Raw genomic sequence first — 22469 nt, 5'->3', positions numbered from 1 at the left:
AAAACTAATATTGACGCAAAACAAGTTACTCCCTTTTACAATAGATAACCTTTCCTTTAGAGAATGGGAGAAAAAAGGGATTAAAAGAATAGAAAATTGTTTTTCAGGAAATAGATTATTATCCTTTGAACAAATGAAAGATAAATACAATATAACTCAAGATACAGCGCTGGCATATTACTAATTGAGATCCTACTTGAAGGATAAATTAGGAAGCAGTTTGAGTTTGCCAGAGGGAAGTAACTTTGAATATGTGATTACAGATACAATGATAATCAAAAGATTTATAACAAATATGTATATTAAACTGCAAGAAAAGGAGAATGAGGAAACAAATGGTAAAACTAAACAAAAATGGGAACAAGATTTAAATATAAAGATAAAAAAGGAAACATGTGAGAAGTTATGCTCCGGAACGATGAGAAATACAATAAATACGAGGTTACGTATGATACAATATAACTGGATACACAGGCTATACATTACACCTCAAAAGTTAAATAAATGGGACTCAACAGTATCTGATAGATGTTTTAGATGTAAAAAAGAAATGGGAACAACAATTCATGCAATCTGGACATGTGAGAAAGTAGAAAAATTTTGGGAAGATCTAAATCAGGCATTAAATAAAATAACAGAAAACAATATACCAAAGAATCCAGAGATCTTCCTCCTAAGTAACATAACAAACAAAGAATTTGGAATTGATTTGGAGGATGCACAAAAAAGATTTGTTAAGATAGCTCTAGCCGTAGCAAAAAAATATATTATGTCAACCTGGAAATTGGAAGATAATTTGAAAATACAACAATGGTATATTCCATTTGAAAAAATGTATTCCATTAGAAAAAATAACATAGTTTAAGAAATAATATTGAAATATTCGAACAAATATGGGAGCCTTACATGAAACACAATAGCGAAAACCTACCGAGGACAATCACTACCTAAGTTAATGGAAGGAAAAGGAAATGAAAAGAATGGACTCAGTGGAATTTCTGGTGTATTTTTATTGAATGACAACATTGTCTGACTGGTTTAATGTATCCTAGATTTTGTACCTCAAATGGACGCGAGGGGGGAGGTAGGGAGGGTGGGATGGGAGGAGGGAGGGAGAAAATGGCACTGTATATGTGTGAAAAGGAAAAAGTGTGTATCATGGTTAATGTGATTTATGGTGTGAAAAATAAAAAATTTTTAAAAAAAGAAATATATCAAGGTCAGTCAACATCAGATTTCAGATTTATTGTCAGGGTATATCCTTGACATCATGTACAACCATGAGATTCTTTTTCCTACAGGTGAGGCAGAATTACCACTTACTGGTAATGCAAAAAAAACTGTACACATGTAAACAAATTAAGAAATGTAAACAAATTGACTATGCAATATAAGGAGAATAAAATAAATCAATAAAGTGCAAAAGAGACCTTAAATGAGTCCCTGGTTGAGTTTGTTGTTGAGGAGTCTGATGGTGGAGGGGGAGCAGCTGTTCCTGACCTGGCGGTGTGAGTCTTGCGGCACCGATACCCCTTTCCTGATGACAGCAGCGAGAACAGAGTGATCCTTGATGATTGCTGCTGCTCTCCGATGGCAGCATTCCCTATAAATGTTCTTGAAGGTGGAGAGGGTTTTGCCTATGAGGTCCTGGGATGTGTCCACTACCTTTTGCAGGGCTTTACGCTCAGATGTCCCCGTATCAAAGTGATGCAGCCACAGTGCACTTTCCACCAAACATATGAAGAAAATTTCCCAGGGTTCTTGATGTCATTCCAAACCTCCTCAAACTCCCGAGGAAGACAATGCCATTAGAGTGGTGGGTTTCTCCGAGATAGTGACTCCCAAGAACTTAAATTTGTACACCCTCTCTGGGTCAAAATCCTGGAACTCCCTCCCTTTTAGCACTGAGGGGCTGCAGTGGCACAAGAAGGCAGCTGACCACCACCTTCTCAAAGGGAAATAGGCCTGAGCAATTTTGTGGTCAACGACATTCACAGAAAAGTCACAAGACCACTAAACTACTTGTGGGTGACTGTTTGGTACACCATCCAATTAAGCCAGCTGATGACGAGGATGCTCTCCAAAAAGATCTTGATAGCATGGTAGAATAGTCACAAAAATTGGGCATGCAGTTCAATCCTCCAAAATGTGAAATCAATGCACTGTCATTATGTGTCACCAGGAAGAGAAAACCAGACAAAACATCATTCAAAATCCTGGGTGTCACACTTGATGAAAACCAAACAGACCAAATATCTTGGCATCAAAATCCAGAACAACCTGCGTTGGAAAGATCAGACACATTATCCAACGGTGAAGGCAACAGGAGTCATAAATTTTCTGACACGCAACTTCCATCATCGTTAAACTTCTGTCAAGGACAAGTTAGGCCTCACCTTCGTCAGGCCACATTTGGAATACGCAGTAGCTGCAAAAAACCCATACACAAACAAAAGCACTATTCAAATTGAACAAGTCCAGAGGCAGGCTGCCCAATTTGTCACAAATACATATGGAAGAGAAGTGATTGTTACAAAGCTCTTGGATTCATTAAAGTGGAGCTCTCACCAAGACAGACGTGAAGCACACCACCTGACCAGTTTTTACAAAATGCTAAACTGCCAGCTCAATATAGACGACCAATCCTACACCGAACCCAAGCCTGCTCGGAGCAGATGAGGGCACGCAGCCCAATTTGTAGGGCCATCTTCCCAAACAGATGTGGACAGCAATTCATTCTTCCCCTGTACAATTAAAGCATGGAATAATCTTCACCCTACCATACTCACACAACCAGACCCAATTAAATTTAAGACAGCTCTTCTTAAAAAATCTCCTCCTTAAGCACATCCTCCCCCACTTCCAATTTAAATTCCATACAGAATATTTTGGAGGATCAAGAACCAAGAGGTTTGGCAAGACATTGAAAACCCTGGCAAATTTCTAGGTATGTGTAGTGGAAAGTGCGCTGATCGGCTGCATCACGGTCTGGTATGGGAACACCAATGCCCAGAGCATAAAGCCCCGCAAAAGGTAGTGGACACAGCCCAAGACATCACGGGTAAAACCCTCCCCACCATCGAGAACGTCTACGGGGAACGCTGCTGTCTGAGAGCAGCAGCAATCATCAAGGACCCACTCCACCCAGCCCACGCTCTGTTCTCGCTGCTGTCATCAGGAAAGAGGTCTCGGTGCCACAAGACTCGCATCACCAGGTTCAGGAACAGCTGATCCCCCTCCACCATCAGATTCCTCAACAACACACTCAATAAGGGGCTTTTTTTGTTAAGGACTTTTACATTTACATTTGCACTTCATTGTTTTTTTTCTCTGTATTACACAGACAGTTTGCTCATATATCTTTATTTGTTTACATGTGTACATTGAAGTCCATTTTTTTTGCACTGCTAATATGTAGTAATACTGCCTCATCTTCAAGAAAAAGAATGTCAGAGATATATGTGATAATATGCATGCCCTCTGACAATAAATCTGAAAGGTGCTTATTCCTGCCCCTCCCTAGTCACAAACCAAGGCCAAAGCAGCCTGTGTTCAACTGAAATGACCTTCCTGTTCAAGATATACTCCTGACGATTTAAAAGGAACCCAAGAAACACCTTTATTCATCCAGAGGGTGGTGGGTATATGGAAAATGTGCTGAAACCATGGACAATTTTAATGTTCACAAAGCATTGACGTTAGGAAAGATTTGGAGGGATATGAGCCGAATGCAGGCAAATGAGACTGGCTTGGATGGCATGGGCAAGTTGGGCCTGTTTCTGTGCTGTAGAACTCCATGGCTTTACGAATGACCATACACCCATCCATTTAACTCGCTCATCTGCCACTGAAATTGACCACATTCAGGCACCTGCTTACATTTTGCTCAGGCCGGGAACATTGGTCATGTACCTTCATCTTTACTATATAAAGTACGCTGCTTGACCTGCTGTGTTTCTCCAGCACTGTGGTTTTACTTCAATCATGGCGTCGACAGGCTTTCGTGTTTTAGTCCATGCTCGTGCCGTTAAGTTTACATATTGATGGGACTGAACTATTACATGCAACTTAATTCTCTGGCATGTTTGAAGGCCAGTTCGTCCTGAAGCAATCACATGAAGAATCAGAGAGGTACTCAACTCCCCCACCAGAGGAAACGGCATCTAAATTCTCAAATTCTTTAAAATCACTCCATGTTAATCCCTCCCAGGGACGGCACAACTAAATGAGCCACAGCCTCACAGTTCCGGTGACTCAGGTTGAATTCTGATCTCCAGTGCTGCGTGTGGGGTTTGCACTGTGATCCAGTAGGTGTCCTCTGGGTGGTCCATTGTCCCCAACAACCCGAGGGTTGGTCAACTGAAACTGGCGAGGAAAATGATGGGAATGTAGGGAGAATTGTGGGATTGGTGTAAATGGATGTCTGGTGATCAGCGAGGACTCAGTGGCCTGTAGGGTCTGGTTCTGTGTTGTATGATTATCAATCATCAAACTTCTCACACACAAACAGGCCAAGTTTATCTAACCCATCTTCAGAATTTAAATCCATCTGTTTACACTATACCTTGACCAAAGCCAAAACATTTGTAGAGGTTGTGGTTTACTAATTTGACGCAAGCTGCCAGCATTACTGAGGAATCTGCTGCCAGCATGAAAACAACACTCCGCTGGTTCATTTCTGTAGTCAAACTCCACCCTACATTCAGATCACTGACATGACAACATTGTGCTGCACATCATTGACCCAGACACTTTGCATTTGAAAGCTGTTCAGCTGCAAGAGAGTAACGATGCCACTGATGAGGCATTTCATCTCACAGCTAATTAATTTTGCCTTCATGTCAAAGCAATTTTGACACCAGCATTGTATAGCAGACAACTGGAGGAGAACCCATGGGGCACAGGGGTAAGCACACTGGATACGAAAAGACTCACAAGAAAATAGATTGGTTTGAAGTGACTCAACTTTTGACTCTCCGAATTTTCCCACCCTTACAATGTAATGTAAGGTCTGCAATGTAAAGATTTATTTCCTTCAAGATTCCTTCGGCTACAGAAAGTATATATTTGCTCTTGGGAATGCAAATACAGTGACATGGCTGCTATTATTGCTCCATATTGTCTTGTGAAACCCAGAGATTTGAGTTGCTTCACAGGGCTTTGACATTAAATCGAATACTGCAGATAAGGATGTCAGATAGGTTAGAAGACATGAGGATTTTGACGAGTAAAATTGAACAAAATAACTTTGCCAAATATTAATGCTTAATATGGAACTGTAACCAAGTACTGGAGGCATTAAATAATTGAGTTAACCATGAAACAATCAGGCAGTTAGCAGTTGCAAAGAATCCAGCCAACCACAACACTGATTTTGTTTACACAGCATCTTTAACACAGGAAACAACCCGAAGGCTCATCACAGAAAAGCAATCAAGCTTAAAGTGACATCAAGGCAAAGGTGGCAATACGGTGATTGTTTAAAAGCTCAGAGGTAGGTTATGAACAGTACAGTTAAGTAGAAAGAAATTGCATTGCTTTAAAGGATGGTGGCCAGTTTTACTGGTGGCTTTCAGAGATGATTTAATGAAACATGGGGTTAAAAATGAGGATGCAAAGGGAGAAGTGGGTTAATGTGACAAATTGGAGTACTGTTGAAAGAGCTGGAGTAAACTCAATTGGACCCAGTTCACCATGCTGAATCCAATTGCAAAAAGCAGAGAATTCAAGCTGGATATTTGGCAGAGAAAGCAATTGAAGGGTGGGATAGGTCGTGACAAGTGGCAAACATCAAACTTACAGATCCATCCAAACATTCTCTCCTAGTAAAGCACCCCTTCCAAACAGCACCTCAATGTCATAGCTCCACCAGAGAATTTAACCACCCAACAAAATCCACAGCTTCTAACATCACAAGTACCTTGCCAGATCTCCACGGTAGAGTGATTTGTACTCCCAGTTGGCATGATCAGCCTTTCTATCGATGCAGAAGGTCTGTGCAGTTGGTGATTCGAGGTCATCCAGCCACATGAACTTACCCACAGGAAGGTCCGTGCAGATTCCACCCCTGCAAAATTACAGAATCTGATTCAATTAAGATCTAGGAAAAGGGGGAGAAAAAAAGGATGTGCTCCTAACACACAATGCCCTCACCTCTCTGCAAGGGGATCTTTGCCTTTATCCCGGAGGAGCTCAGGGTCAGAGTCACAGCTGGAATGATACCTCTCTTGGTTTTTCTTTTTTTCTTTTTTGCGACGATGTTTCTTCTTCTTTTTCTTCTTCTTAGCTGCAACATGTTCTTCGCCACTCCCCAACAATTGGGGGGACAATCTCCCAGATACTTCGCAGTCTGAATGAACACTGAAAATAATGGTAGTTGTGTGTCAGTTACTCGGTGTTGTTATTCACTCCTCTGTACGGATGGCTCGGTTAGCGCAACATCATTACAGCGCCAGCGACGCTGGTTAGAATTCAGCAATACCCTAACCCAATCTCCCTGTGGATGCATGGGTTCCCTCTAGGTGCCCTGGTTTTCCCTTACCTTTCAAAATGCACAGGGGTTGAGGTTAATTGGGCAGGACTGTTAGCGTAGTGGTTGGTGCAATCCTACTACAATGCCTGCGACCCGGGTTCGAATCCGTTGCTGTCAGTAAGGAGTTTGCATGATCTTCCTGTGTCTGCATGGGCTTCCTCCAGGTGCTCTGGTTTCCTCCCACCTTGAATTGGTAGATTAATTGGGCAGCACTGGTTCAAGGGTCAGAAGGGCCTGTTACCATGCAGTATGTCTAAATTTAAAAAAAAACATGCTTCCGTCCTCCCTCCAGATTCTACCCCTCCCAACATCACCGTAGAGGAAGCAACATTTTTCTGCTCTTCTTAAAATCAATCATGAAACTAAATAAAAACAGATCATCCAGCTCTGTAATGGCTTACTTGGTAAAGGACTTTGGACTCTGACCTTCAAAAAGGTGGGATGCAGGCTAAATTTGGCCCATGGCAACTCTTCTTTTGGGACTCTGAAAAGGGGAGAACCCCTTCAGGAGGAAGTTCAAGGCCATTCCTTCTGCTCTTGCCAAGGATGTGACTTGGGTGAAGGGAAGCTGCACACAACAGATTTGGAGGCTGGTGACAACATCCTATTTGCTGTTATGAAGACGATTATGATACAGAAGGAGTGTTCACAGACCATTTCTTAGCCACTGGACCTGCCGCCACTTCTCGTTATTCTCCAGTGAAGACAAGCACCAGCAGGAACTACCAGGAAGTCTGACTGAATCTAACACTCTGGACATTATATATGGTGGGTTATGCAAGAGGGAAATCAAATAGACCTAAGGGATCAGTTGAAGAACAACAACTTTTAAATACATTTAGTTATTTAATTTTAAATTTAGACATACAGCACAATATCAGGGCTTTTCAGCCCACGAGCCCATGCAACCCAATTACACCCAATTGACCTACAACCCCCTGGATCGTTTTGAACAGTGGGAAGAAACCAGAGCATCCGGAGGAAGAAACCCGTGCAGACACAGGGAGATCGTTCAAACTCCTTACAGACAGCGCAGGAGTCTGGTGCTGTAACAGCACCGTGCTAACTGCTACGTTCACCGTGCTCACCCATGAAGGAAATCAATGTAGGGTAAGGGTTATAAAAGATAATGGAGAGTGTCACAGCTGCACTGAGAAAGGACATCCTAGAGGGGTCAACCAGTGATACAATATGGATGGAGCTGAGGAATAAAGTGCATTCACTATGATAGGGTTATATTATAGGCCTCCCAGTAGCAGAAGAAAGGAACAGGTATGTAGACAGAATATGGAAAGATTTAAATGCAATAGGGTTGTTATAGTGGGTAGCTTTAACTTCCACGGTTTTGACAAGGATTCCCTTGGTGTTGGAGGCTTAGATGGGCCAGAATTTTTAAGTGGATCCAGGAGGATTTAGCACAGTATGTAGATAATTCAATGAGGGAAGGGACTATATTGAACTTTGCTTTGAGAAATGAGACCTACCATATGATTAAGAGTGTCAATGATGGAACATTTTGGGAAAGAGTGCTCTTAACTGCATAAGTTTTCAGATTGTTAAAGATTAGACTAGATCTCAGGGTGGGTAGTACTAAACTGGGGAAAGGCCAATTATCGCAGTATGAGGCAGGAACTGGGGAGAATAGATTGGAAGTGGCTATTATAGGTTAATTGCACCTCTAACATGGGAGTCACTGGTCAAAATTGGGACCAGGGTATTTTGGTAAAGAAGGCAAAGATGGCCAGGTTCAGGAACAGACAAGGTGATGTTGCAAATTTAGTCAAAAGGGAAAAGGGAGCACATATTAGGAAGCTGAAATCGGAATGATTCCTTGAGGAACATAAAGAAAGCAGAAGAGAACTTAAACAGGGAATCAGAAGGGCTAAAAGAGCCATGAAATGTCCTTGGCAATAGGATTATGGGATTTTATGAAAAACTAAAGGGTCTCTCGGCAGAGGATAGAGCCACTCACAGACAAAGGCACGATTAGCGTAGCGGTTAGCGCAACATTATTACACATCGCCAGCAACCCAGGCACAAATCTGGCACCGTCTGTAAGGAGTTTGTATGCTCTCCCCATGTCAGCATGCATTTCCTCCTACGGTTCCTCCCACCCTTCAAAACGTACATGAGTGGCAGGTTAACTGGGTGTATTTGGACGGCACAGGCTTGTGGGCTGGAAGGGCCTGTGGCCGTGCTACATGTCCAAATATATAAATTTAAAATTAATCTCTGGAGCCAGAGGAAGTGACCAAGGTAACTAAACAAGTTATTCACCAAGGAGAAGGACATGGAGGATATTGAGAGCAGGGAGTGCTGTATTCTAGGGCATGTTAATCACAAGAACGAGGTAGTGTTGGGGGCCTTGAAGAACATTTAAGGTGGATGTCAAGGAACAGTTTGGAGAAAATCGTTGTGTTGACACCATCAACCTGTCTGCTGCAACAGCAAAGACCTCCTAGTGGCCAGCCACTTCAATTCCACACCCCACTGCCACACTGACAGCTATGTCCATGGCCTCATGTACTGCCAAGTTGAAGAGACTTGCAAATGGGAGGAACAACACCTCATTATTCCATCTCAGCCCTCTCCAACCAGATGGCATCGATTTATCAATTTCACCTACCTGGTCTCTCTCTTTCTCTTAACCTTCTGCTACCCACTCCCTTCTCCTATTAGAGAGCTATCTTTCTCAGCCCTCTCCCCCTAATTCCTTTCAGCTCCTTTCTCTTCTTCCCTCTCCAACTTGGATCCTATACCTCTTTCCTGTGCTCCTCCCCCTTCCCACCTTCTTATTAGAGTGCCTGGCACTCCTGAAGAAGGGTTCAAGCCCAAGACTTTGACTGCCTTTTGGTCAGAATGCTGCACGAGGTCTGTGACCAGTGGCTTTCTACAGGGATCAGTGCAGGGGCCTCTGATGTTTGGTTGATTGAGATGATATATACACTTGGATCAAAATCTAAATGGACTGATTAAGAAGCTTGTAGATGACACAAAAATTGACCAAATTGTGAAGAGTGAGGAAGATTGTTAAAGGATTTAGCAGGAAAAAGACCAGTTGGAATGTGGGCAGAGAACGGCAGATGGGCTTGTATTATTTAAGAAAAGGTTGGACAGGTATATGGATGAGAAGAAGATGGAGGGTTATGGGCATTGTGCAGGGAGGTGGGGCTAGAAAGGGGTGTTTGGTTCGGTGCGGACTAGAAGGGCCTAATGGCCTGTTTCCGTGCTGTAATTGTTATGTTATGTTAATCCAGAAAGGTGTGAAGTGTTGCACATTTTGGTGGGGGGAGGGGGTCAAATGTAAGAGTAAAGTATGCAGTAAATGACCAGATCCTTAGGACCAATGATGTAGAGAGGGAACTTGCAATGCAAATCCATAGCTCCCTGAAAGTAGATAAACATATATACAAGGTGGTAAATGTGGCACGTGGAATATTTGCTTAAATCAGTCGAGGCGCATGCCTGAAGCATACTGCCAAAGAGAGGTGGTAAATCCAGTAACTATAGTGATATTGGAGGGATATAGATCACATCAAGGCATATATAAAGTTTAAATTGGCTTCATGGTCATCATAGAATCATGGTCCGAAGGGCCTTTTCCTGTGCTTTATTGTTCTAAGTAACCTAAAATGAGAAAGCCTTCCTAGCCATCAACCCAATCATTCAGATATCCCTCCCAAATCTTGATTTGTAACATGATATTCTTCCTTCTCCATCAGAATGGCTTGTCTGTTAAACTTCTACTCAAGCTGAATACTTCACGAAAAACAAAACAGGTTTGCCTGCTGTTGCCTTAGGACAGGGGTCTCCAAACCAGTTGATAATCTATGAGACTATCCCAAGGGTCGATAAATGCATAGGGGTCAAAGGGGTGGGAGGGGTCAATTGAACTTTTGGGGTCAAAAGCTGACATTCACGTAAGAAATAAAAATCAACTTGCTGATACACATTTCTGATTTATATATAATTAGTTTTTATTGACTATTTTATATACTGAAACATAATGATAAGTTATAATAATTTATTATTACAGTACAACTACAATTATCCAAAACTGTATTCTCTGAAATCCTATTTATCTGAAAAATTTTTAAATTTTGGATAAATGAGAATATCCAAAACAAATCAGAAATCCTCATTTATCCGAAATTTTTTTCAGAGCCGAACTGACTGGGGTTGTCAGGCCTGCTGATGGCAGTTCGGACCTTGGTGGGGAGGTATTGGTGATCGACAGCGGCCAGCAATTTTTTGGTGAGAATTAAACATTAATGCTTGAAGAGCCTTCCCTTGTTGTTTAGACACTATTACACAAGTGATTTGCTGTTGCTAAATGGGCTGTTTTTAAAAAATGACCTATTCCCTGAAAAAACCATGTATCCGACTTGGGCCCGGACCCGACCATTTCGAATAATCGGAGTTGCGCTGTACCTAGAATCACAAGACAATGGACTGATGCTTTCACATGATGAATTTACCTGGATTTTTTTTTACTCATATGCTCTATTTTATTTAAAATACTTGATAGACATATTAACTATATGATTCATCAATAACATTGTAGTCTTGTAACATTTTAAAATACTTTAGCTTAGCCGTAGCTTTATTCTCAAGTACGTAATGAAAATCTGGGTTGTGGCAATACTAGGCTGAGTATCCTGGCCGCGTCATTCCTGTGCAATGGCGCCAACTAGTCCAGAGACAGCCAGCGCATACTCAACACCATAGCTATCGGAGTGGTGTCAGTGAACTGATAGCTGTGCCTTTACGGTGTGAATTTGCCACATTTCTAGTAAGCACAATGGTGGCCGCTCACGCTTAGAATAAGTGCCAACAATATTCACAAGAGTATTTGAAATTTGGATTTGTACCTTCGTTTACTAAGGAAACAATGACTATGTGCCTGTTAAGTGAAAAGACTTTCAGTATTGATGCCCTGAAATCTGTGAAGATGGTAGACCACCTCAAAAGGATTCATTCTGATAAGAAAATCAAAGATCTTGATTTTTTTTTAAAGGCGCTGAAAGAAAAAAAAAATCAGAAATCGACCAAATTTAAAGACTTCTTTTAAAGCATCTGCCAGTGTTGATAATGAAGGACTGAAGGCATCATACAGTATTTCCCTTAATATAGCAAATTTTTTTGTACATGCCTGGCGGGGGAGGTGGTCAATGAGCAATCAAGAATTCCTCGAAGGGGTTGATGATCTAAATAGTTTGGGGGCCCCTGGCTTAGAGAAAGGAGGATGGCAGACAAAAAAAAGATAAGAAGGTCGATAGCCTGGGAATAGGTCACCCAGCCTGACGGCAACACCAAAGACCCGCAAGAAATCAACAAAATTACAGTGGGGAGTAAGGTAACTTGCTCAGCTAGCTCGTCCAAACTCTCTGTTCTCACACAAAAGTAGAAAGTAAGGAGGCACTGCAAAATTAATGTACAAATACAGGAAAATCCAGACCAAAAAGAAAAACATTGTTTGCTTCCTTGCTATTTAAAAACCTGACATCCCTTCGAAAGAGCCTTGGCGATGAGGTCAGAGCAGAGATCAAGTGCACTCAATCATACTCAATAGTTAAAAGGGAAACCTTTGTTCACACCAAGGGGAAGTTGTTCTTCTCAATGAAATGTCAACTGCAACCTCTCCCTGTATATTATAAATGAATAGAGGATCACTGGACTCAGAAATTCCCATGGGAACGTGAGCAGTTAAGAGAGTAAACATTGCTGAGTGCACGCCAATGAAAGACCAATTTGAAACACGGTTGCCGATTACGCAGTAAGGAACGAAGGTTGCAGATGGGCAACAAGTTAAAAGAAAGCAGGGCTCACTTTGCTAATAAATGTAGTGAGGTGGCAGGATCCTGCACTCTGCAAGGTGGGAAGGTGGCAAAACTAGGAAGTGTTCTTTATAATGGATTTTTTCCCTGCTAAAATACATAGGTCAGTACAAGTGTAATTCTTCCAAATGGGTGACTGAAAAAGCAGAAATTGAGATGAAGCACTGTTGGTAGAAATCAGAGAACTCACAAAGCATAGTATTATGTGCTAACTGCAAGGCTCGTTTCTTCAAAGCACCTCACAAGGTCAGAGATTAACCCAATTCTATATTATACTGGCTTTCATACCCCACACTCCTGCCTTTGGAGTGCAAGTTCTTTTCATTCAACACGTCTGGGGAAAACCTCTGCTCTTTTGCTCCTTTCGTGATGTACCATTAAATACTCAGCCAGAAAAGGCCACTGCTGTTAGAGCTAAATAAAAGCTGATAGTTTAAGCTCAAACTGAACTTTGTTCCGCAAATCAAAATCAAACCAAAATAAAGCTGCTTCCAAGAATATTATATAAAGCAGTTCAAAGAACTTGAAAATTTATACCCTGAAGGCAATGAGAGGGATTCGTACTGCAAGACACACTGTAATGATTTGAGACAGAATAGGGAAAAAGTGAGACAAATAGGAAGAGGAGAGAATGAATAGCTGTAAAGGGATAGAAAGAGAGAGATGAACTGTGTACCTTGCCTGTGGTGACCCCTGGACTGAGCCTGCTGCAATCCCTGTGATGCACTGGTGTAGCTGCAGGGCATCCTCAGTGCAGAAGCTTCGATTACTGAGCCAATCCAATCCTGCAGGCAGCAAAATAAATAAATAAATAAATAGATAAATAACAATATTATTTGGCAGCTGTGCTTTATAATGCAAGGACCTATCAGATAAATTGACAGCAGATGCTATTAAAGTTGTTGATCGCGGTCAAGGACAACATACATACAAGGACGAGTCAATGAAAACCTCACTGATTACAATGCCCTGCATTGCTGCAATGCTGTTTAACTCTCACAGTTAGAGCAACAGAGGATGAGAAAATGAATGGTGCAGTTTTAAGATTCAAAAGTCAGTTTCCTTGGTTCGGAGCTGCTTCAACAATTTTGCTGAACATTTCCTGTCTGAATCCTAGATACCAAAACCTTGTACATGCTGTGGCAAGGGCGCATTTGGAGTGCAGTGTGCAATCCTAGCTGCCTGGCTAGAAGAAGGATGCCATCAAGTTGAAGAGGGTGCAGAGGAGAATCATCAGGATGTTCCTGGAAATTGAACGCTTGAGTTATTGAGAGAGGATGGAAGGACTAGGTCCTTATTTCCTGAAGTGCAGAAGGCTGCGGTTTGTCACTATGGAGGAGCATAAAATATTAAATTTAATTTTTCAAATCCTGGTTATCAACATCTCAAGGGAACTGTCCTGAAGCCTCCAAGTCAACACAATCACAGACAAGGCTTGCAAGACTTTGTGAGGAGATTCTTTATTTCACCGAAGAATCTTGAAAACTTCTACAGGTGTATTGAAGAGAGCATTCTAGGTGATTGCATCACTGTCTGGCACTGAGGTGCCATGGTTGTTAATTTGTCCTGTGACATCACAGGCATCAGTCTTATTCCATCGAGAATATCTACAAGAGGTGGTGTCTTAAGAAAACAGCCTCTATTGTCAAGGACGTCCATCACCCACGCCATATTCTCTTCACTCTGCTACTATTGGGGAAAAAAGTACAGGAGCCTGAAGTGCTCAGCAGCACAAGGACAGCTTCTTTCCCACTGCCATCAGATTCCTGAATGATCAATGAACCAGAGGCACTGCCTTACTTTGTCTTTTTCTTGCACTATTTTAATTTATTTCGTCATGTGGTTTATCTAAATAATGCCCCGTGACGCTGCTGCAAAACAATGAATTTCATGACAATAAATTCTGATTCTGATCATGGCCAAATCTCCTCACACTTCTTCACAGATGCCTCGAGGTGCTAGCTCCATGAGAGGTCCTCTGATATGTGGACTCCCAGGAACCAACCCCCAGGTTCTAACCACCTCCACAGTTGTCCCATCAATGCAGATAGGTGTGAGGTGCCTAAGCCTCCCTTCCTAAAACCCCTTGGTCTTGTTGATGTTGAGAGCAAGATTGGATCACCAACGTAGGAAGTGGTCCAGATAAAGCACAACAGAAGTTGTCTGAGTCCTGAATTGTTTAATGAAATCTTCACAGGAGTTTAAATAATTACAGTTGGCGCGCTCTCACAGTCACCCGACCTCCTGTCGGGGCCCGCAACTACAGATGCCAGTTTCATAATGGAGTGGCACAGTTTGCCATACTGTTCACATTATGAAAGAGCCATATTAAAACAGCAGACATTCAGACCAAAAATCAGATTATACCAGCCCTAATCTGTCACAAATAGTAAAGTAAATTAGGAAAAAAATGCTTTCTGTGGTAAAGGGCTCAGTAAACAAATTTAAGGTGAATAGTAAAAGCAAACAGTATATTTCTACATTTAAAAACTACATAACCAGTTGCTCAGATCTCAAAACTTATTTTACAGAATATGGACATCACTAACTAGCAAGACCAGATTGGGTTAGAGATATTGTACAATGAAGAGACACAATGTAGATTGCGCCTCGAGGTTAGAATAGCATGTGGTGATCTGACTGACTGACACAAAGTATTTACTGGGCTCAATAGGGTAGATGCAGGCATCACATTTCCTTCAGGTCAGGTTCCAGCAACCAATAACTGGCACTCAGAATAGGGTATCATTCAGACAGGTATCTGGATAGGAAAGGATTAAAGGGATATGGGCCAAGCGCAGGCAAATGGGACCGTCTCAGATGAATTAATTAAAATTTAATTTTAGACATAGAGCATGGTAACAGGCCCTTCCGGCCCTCAAACCCATGCCACTCAATTAACCTACAACCACCAGAGGTTTTGAAGGGTTCAAGCAATCCGGCGCAGACACGGGGAGGCCGTACAAATTTCTTACAGCAGCACCGGATTCGAAGCAAGGTGGCTAACACTGTACACGATTACTTGGTTGGCGATGTTTTTCCCTTTCAATTTTTTTTTTAGAATACAGTTCAATAAAAAAAAGGGAACAAAACTGAAAATAGAGTGTCACATAATGTATATATATTACGATAAAACTTAAAATAGTATAAACTCAGGTCCCCCCCCCGCCACTGCACTATATTCCCCATGACCTCTTACCTATTGGACAGCGCTGTTCCCAAGCTCCCTCCACCTTTTTATTCAGATGCCTGTCTGCTTTTTTTTTTGCTCATTCCTTGACAAAGGGCTCAGGCTTTTACTTCCTTTGGACACTGCATGACCTGGTGAGTTTCTCTAGCTCTCCACTGGCCACCGTGACAGAGGTGCACCAAAGAAGAGGTACAAGGACTGCCTAAAGAAATCTCTTGGTGCCTGCCCCATTGACCCCCGCCAGTGGGCTGATCTCGCCTCCAACCGTGCATCTTGGCGCCTCACAGTTCGGCGGGCAGCAACCTCCTTTGAAGAAGACAGCAGAGCCCACCTCACTGACAAAAGACAAAGGAGGAAAAACCCAACACCCAACCCACCAATTTTCCCCTGCAACCGTGTCTGCCTGTCCCGCATCGGACTTGTCAGCCACCAACGAGCCTGCAGCTGACGTGGACATTTACCCCCTCCATAAATCTTCGTCCGTGAAGCCAAGCCAAAGAGAAAAGAAGAAGGGAGGAAAACAGAAAATACATCAAAAATATTGAACCCATCTAACCTACTCTATTGAAAAAAAAAACTAATCCAAAAAAAAAATCTAAGCATTTCATCCTGAAAGTTACCTATAAGTTTTGATTCGTACTGTAAGACGATATCTCATCTGGAAGAGAGAGTACGTCTTTTTTTTTTCTTTGGCTTGGCTTCGCGGACGAAGATTTATGGAGGGGGTAAAAGTCCACGTCAGCTGCAGGCTCGTTGGTGGCTGACAAGTCCGATGCGGGACAGGCAGACACGGTTGCAGGGGAAAATTGGTGGGTTGGGTGTTGGGTTTTTCCTCCTTTGTCTTTTGTCAGTGAGGTGGGCTCTGCGGTCTTCTTCACATCAAATAAGACCTAATGTGGAGTTGAGGCCAAAGAAGCTGTTTCTTGATGAATGTTTCATTCGCAGTTATGGGGGGGGGGGGGGGGGGGCAAAGAACACTCAGGGGGCAGGGAATTCACTACTTGAGAGCAGTACAGCTACAAAGGGTCGAATGACCTACTCCTGCTCCTATCTTCTATGCACACCATGGCAAAGGTGGAACACTTTGGATCTTGGGCTGTTCCTTTACGCCTCCACACTTGGCTCTTGCAATCAAGGTAGAGATCTGGACTTTGCACATGAAGGCGGCAGAGAAGTAGAAGGTTATTGAACGGCAGAGCAATTTCAAGCCAATGTCTCTTTTTCTAAGAAAGGAGGGGGAGGAAGGCTCAGAGACGAGTGGAATAATAGAGGGGAGCATGGGCTCCAATTCCTGACGACGCTCCCAGGTCCAGGGAGCCAGATTCGCTTTGCAGGGCCCAGGAAACGGGGTTCTCGGGGCTCCCATGTGGGGAAACGCCAGCAGGGGAACGGCCGCACCCGCCTTTACCTTCGGGGCCGCCGGCGCAAGGCGCCTTCGTCCCAGCAAAAGCTGGAAACAACGAGGCCGGCGACGGCTCCATCCCACCAAGGCCGCTCCTTATTCGGTCGCAGCGTCGCGCCGAGATGACGCGGCCTGCCGCGGGACCTTGTGGGAATTGGAGTTCCCGCAGGTCCTCCCTCCACGGTAGAGGTGCCAATCCAGCGTCTTCGGACCAGGCACAAGGAGGTCTATAAATACGAAACGTCGAAAATAATTACGTTAAAAGAAAGAGCAATAATACTTGATGGAACCACAACTCAATTTTCGTCTTAATTATGCAGTTGACAAAATATTTTGATTGTCAGCATGGACATGGTGGGCCGAATGGTCTATTCCTGTGCTCCTTGTGATTCAATGTACTGTTTTCTTAGTTGAAATAACATCCCATCTGAAACGAGCCAAACAAGAAACAAGTTTAGGCATCTGTTATAGATAGAGAATTTAGGTTAAAAAGGGCTTAAGTTAAAATGTGATGATCATAAAAGGGGAAGCCAGAATAGACAGGGAGCTTACCATAAAAGTTCAGCTGGACAATGTTATAACAAACCGAGATCTTTCATGGTCACAAAGAGACATGTAGGAGCCAAAGATTGATAAAAGAGTGAAAAACAGAATTTAGTGTGTGCAGAGTTCGTAGTGTACGTAACTAACATGATAATTACAAATGCAAGTGTACTTAGAATGATTTTGCAAAAACTAACCAATTAAAACGGTGTTAAAGAGGAGGGGAAGGACAAGCAAAAAAGGTATAAAAATCAATGCACTGTATGTATCGGGGCTTGACTGGGCGAGAAGCCAGTTGAGTCCAACTCTGCAGACTTGTAAATAAAGCTTGTCGTGTCACCAACTTTAAAGAGACTCATTTGTGAGAATTTGTGTTTCTGACAGCATCCTTAATTTACGGGCTATAATTGTTATTTCCCACATTCTGGCATGGACGGACACATGGCATATCTGTGCTGCACAATGTGAGGCAAAGACCATCTCAAAAAAAGTCCATCTATTCTTGCAGAGTCCCCAACCATCAACATCTGACATGTTAATCACTTGCCAAAGAAATACTCAGGCAGTTCACAGAATGAGTGACTCAATTTCCCAAAGCTTTTTTTTTAATGGGTACAGCACAAATCTGAATGAGTGTAGATCCAACAACACTACCCTAGCCAGAGCAGCCCACTTGACTAGTAACCAATCAGGACTTCATAACCAAGAAGGAAAGGCTGCAGATACATCACTTCGTGAAGCTTTCCTCCAATTCAAACGTGCTCTTCTTTCATTGTCACCAGGTCTATATCCAGAAGCTTACTATCTGACAATGTGGTGGGGAAAATCTTCACCAGAAGGACTACAGTGATTTAAGTGTCTCACTCAATATACTCACCTCCTTCTTATCTGCAATTAAGAATGGGCAATAATTGCATAAAAATATATACACTACATCACAACATATTCATATTGCGTCTTGTCCTCATCTACCTGCCTCCACATCCAATATATCATCCTCTCTCAGTTCCACTACTGACTACATGATCCCACCACCAGACACATCTTCCCTTCTCTTCCACTCTCCTCAGGGACTGCTCCCTCTGTGATTCAGCCACTCATCCGTTCACCACCAACTTCCCCCTCTGTACCTATCCCTGCTACACTTGCACCCTCACCACCATTCAGGGCCCCAAACAGTTCTTCCAAGTGAAGCAAAACTTCACTTGTGTATCTGCAGGGGCCATCTACTGCATCCAATGGTCCCACTGTGGCCTCCTCTACATTGGAGAGACTGGATGCAGGCTGGGAGATCTTTTTGTTAAGCTCTTTGATTCTATCCGCTGTAATAATGGGGACCTCCCAGTGATCACCATTTCAATTCCATACACCATTGCCACACTGACATCTCTGTCCAGGGCCTCATGCCAAGGCTACCCACAAATCAGAGGAACACCACCCAAAATTCCGTATGGGCACTTTCCAACCAGAGGGCATTAACAATGACTTCTCCAGCTTCCGTTAATCCCTCTCCCCTGAGTTTCTCTCTTTCCCTATTCCTCGGTCTCCTCTCCTCCAGTTCCTCACCCCCTCCCCTTCCTTCTCCATTCAGAGAACTACATCCTCCCCTGCCTAGCTTTTTTCTCTTCTGCTCTCCCACCTATATTCCCCATGACCTCTTACCTGTGGACAGCGCTGTTCCCTACCTCCCTCCACCTTTTTATTCAGATGCCTGTCTGCTTTTTTTTTGCTCATTCCTTGACAAAGGGCTCAGGCTTTTACTTCCTTTGGACACTGCATGACCTGGTGAGTTTCTCTAGCAAGTTTGAATATTACGATATGAAATGTGAACTGGCCTCTAAAATGGAATTGCTGATCATTAATCTTACTGGTCTATAGGTAACTCTATTAAAATTCCATTACAAAAGTAATTTACTAATTTTAATTGACTTTGGAAATCCTGAGTTGCCGGAAGCACAATGCAAGGTGCACGCTACTTTTCTCTAACTTAATTACATTTTAAACTGAAAGTTGTTTGTCTCAGCTACAAGATAAAGTAGATGACTATGAGAAATAATGCAAATTACAATAGTATTGTCACAGAAGCAGAAGACCAAGAGTTTGCTGTTCAGCAAAATATGACAGGGAGGTGAACAAAATCCACCAAGTTCCAACGGGAAAGGGACAAAGAAAGGGAATTTGTTTTCTTGCATGTTACCGAGGAATTGAAAGAGCTGATCATAAAGCACATGTGCACGGAAATTCTTGCTTGCTGTAGCTGAAAAGGTACTTCATTAAAAACTACAATATACATTAAATTTAATTAAAAAGAGATCAGAAAGACAGAAGATAAATAAAAAAATATTCGCAGTTGGCATAATGCAAGAATAAATGTGGCCTTACGTTAGTGCAGACAGTCCTTTTGTGGTGTCAGAGCAGTCCCTGATTAGTGTAACAAAGGGAGGTTCAAGTGCCTGATAGCTGTTTGTAACAGTTCTTGAAACGAGAAACTTCAGCTTCTGTGACTTCTGCCCAAAAGTAGCAGCAAGAAGAGCCCAGCAAAAGAGCTTAAGAGCATTATAACATGCAGGAACAGGTTGAATGACTGTCTCTTCCCTGCAGCCATAAGGCTTCTGAATGAACCCCACAAACTGCTCTTATGCTGCCCTTGCTCGGTGATCATTAATCTTCCTTTTCATTGTAATCTCATCATCTTTAAATTGTGTCTTTATTCATCTGTATGAAAGATAGAGATAACCTGACCTTCGTTTTACGGAAGCACCTTTCTCACTGAACCAATAAGATTCTAAAACAGTCACAATCCTGAATGGGGAGGGCCTTTGTGAAGATGAAAAACTCAGTCTCTGGTTGTTATCAGTTTGCATTACACTCCAGTCCAACAGTGAATTTGAGTTTGAACCATCACAAGATAAGGTCCATCAAGTCTACTCTGCCATTCTATCATGAGCTGACCCATCCTCCCACTCAGCCCCACTCCCTGGCTTTCTCCCCATAACCTTCGATGCCCTAACTAATCAAATACTTGTCAATCTCTGCCTTAAACACACCCAACGTGTCCACAGCCGCCAGTGGTAACAAGCTCTCAAAGCTCGGACTAAAGAACTTTTTCCACATCTCTGTTTTAAATTGACAACCTTTTATCCCGAAGTTGTCCCCTCTTGTCCTAGACTCCCAGACCAACCTGCCACATCTACTCTGTCCAGGCCTTTCAGCATTCGAAATGTCTCTATGAGGTTCCCCATCACCTTTCTGTACTCCAACGAATATAGTCCAAGAGCCGACAATCATTCCTCATTATCCCATTCCTGGTATCATTCTAGCATCCAAGTCACACCTCCTCAGCCCTGGATGCAAAAACCCTGAAGTGCAAAGAAGCCATCAGCCCCCAAGGCCCTTTGGGACCCTTTGTCGCCATAGGCACTCTCACTAATCCTGGGCCCGGTATTTGGTTTCCAGAAACTAGTCTTCGGCAGTCTGTGGTTCAGTGTGAGGCCTTCAGCTGTCAAGCCCTGAGCTGGAGTCTGGTTCCCTTCTGTGGTTTTCTACTCTGTAGGGTTCTCTTCCTGACGACAAGGGAAAGGGATCTGCTATGGTGCATGCAGTGATCCACAACTTTCTTGGCGCTAACAATGATTCAGATGAAAACTTATATGGCACGATAGCAAGTTTGCAGATTACACTAAATTATTTTAGATAGTGAAGATGGTCGCTAAATTGCAGCAGGATCTTGATCAGTTGGGCAAGTGGGTGGAGGAATGGTTGATCGAATTTAATACAGAGAAATGTGAGGAGTTGCATTTTGGGAGGTCTAACCTACACAGTAAATGGTAGGGATCTGGGGAGTGTTGTAGAGCAGAAGAGTGCAGGCCCATAGAACAGTAAAATCCCCTCATTATCTGAAATTCAAGCAACCAGCAAAAAAGATTCGGGAAATAAATAAATTGCCCTTTTAAATAAATAAAAAAAATAGAAGTTTAACATTGTAAATATTCTCCAAAGCAACACACAACCCATTGATGAAGATGGAAGCAAATATTCAGCCAGCAGAGCACCCCAGTCGTGCCCCGCCTGCAGTAGATGTTTGAATAAAGTTTCAATAAAATGATTTGAATAAAATAGCAGTGCCCAGGATGAAGAGCCGGCTGATGCCGCACACCACTGGGCATTTTTTCCCAAAGTGTCTACCTATCCCTGCCTGGTTAGAATATTTATTAGTATCAAGGATATTAGTAAATCTTTATCTGTAAACTTGGGGGAGAGGGGATAATTATGATGGTGGCACAGTTAGGGCAATGTGTTACAATGCCAGCAATTGGGATTCTAATTTAAATTTTGTATGTTATGGGAATTACCTGATTAAAGTGAACTTTACATAATTAAGGACTATAATACTGATTTTTTTTCCCCCCATTTACTTTACATTTTGCACTGTCTTCTCTTTTAAACTGTTTATTCTGAATGCAGGTGTATTAGTTAGGCAATGTAAGAATGTGCCTCAGGCCTCATTTAGACTATTGTGTTCAGTTTTGGTCGCTGTGTTATATGAAAGATGTCAAGCAGGAGAGGGCCCAGAGAAGTTTACAAGGACTTTAAAGCATGAGTTTTTTTAGTTTAATGACCTCATAAAGGTTTAATATCTATTATTTATGATAAATCAGACTTCATTAGTTAAAATCAAAAATGCTTGGGAACAGGGTTTAAATTTGACAATATCAGATGTGCATTGGGACACAATTCTTAAGTTGGTTAATAGCTCTTCATTATGTGCTCGACATTATCTATTACAATTCAAAGTGGTACATAGAACACATTTGTCCAAGGATAAATTGTCTCACTTTCTTTCCTATATGACTCCCTGGTGTGACAGGTGTAAGAGCGGAGAAGCGCCATTAATTCATATATTCTGGAGTCCTCGTCTAGAAGAACACTGTAGAGAGGTTTTCCATACTTTATCAAAAATTTAAC

The 22469-nt window shown here is 42.4% G+C and overlaps 1 protein-coding gene across 2 annotated transcripts in view; it reads right to left on the bottom strand.

Moving 5' to 3' along the window:
* Positions 1–17168, bottom strand: part of nrde2 (NRDE-2, necessary for RNA interference, domain containing) — a 78881-nt gene extending 61713 nt beyond the window's left edge. The window contains exons 1-4 of one of the 2 annotated variants that reach the window (XM_069915903.1): positions 16968–17168; positions 13046–13154; positions 6154–6360; positions 5921–6067 (exon numbers count right to left, since the gene is read on the bottom strand). In XM_069915903.1, the coding sequence (XP_069772004.1) occupies positions 5921–6067; positions 6154–6360; positions 13046–13154; positions 16968–17040 (536 nt within the window). In that variant the 5' untranslated portion in view covers positions 17041–17168. Of the gene's footprint in view, positions 1–5920; positions 6068–6153; positions 6361–13045; positions 13155–16598; positions 16934–16967 lie in introns of those variants that run through there. The other variant, XM_069915904.1, reaches the window with a different exon arrangement.
* Positions 17169–22469: the final 5301 nt, after the last annotated feature.

This window comes from Narcine bancroftii, chromosome 2 (assembly GCF_036971445.1).
Source record: "Narcine bancroftii isolate sNarBan1 chromosome 2, sNarBan1.hap1, whole genome shotgun sequence".
Lineage (NCBI taxonomy): Eukaryota > Metazoa > Chordata > Chondrichthyes > Torpediniformes > Narcinidae > Narcine > Narcine bancroftii.
This window is presented reverse-complemented; position numbering and strand designations above follow the sequence as displayed.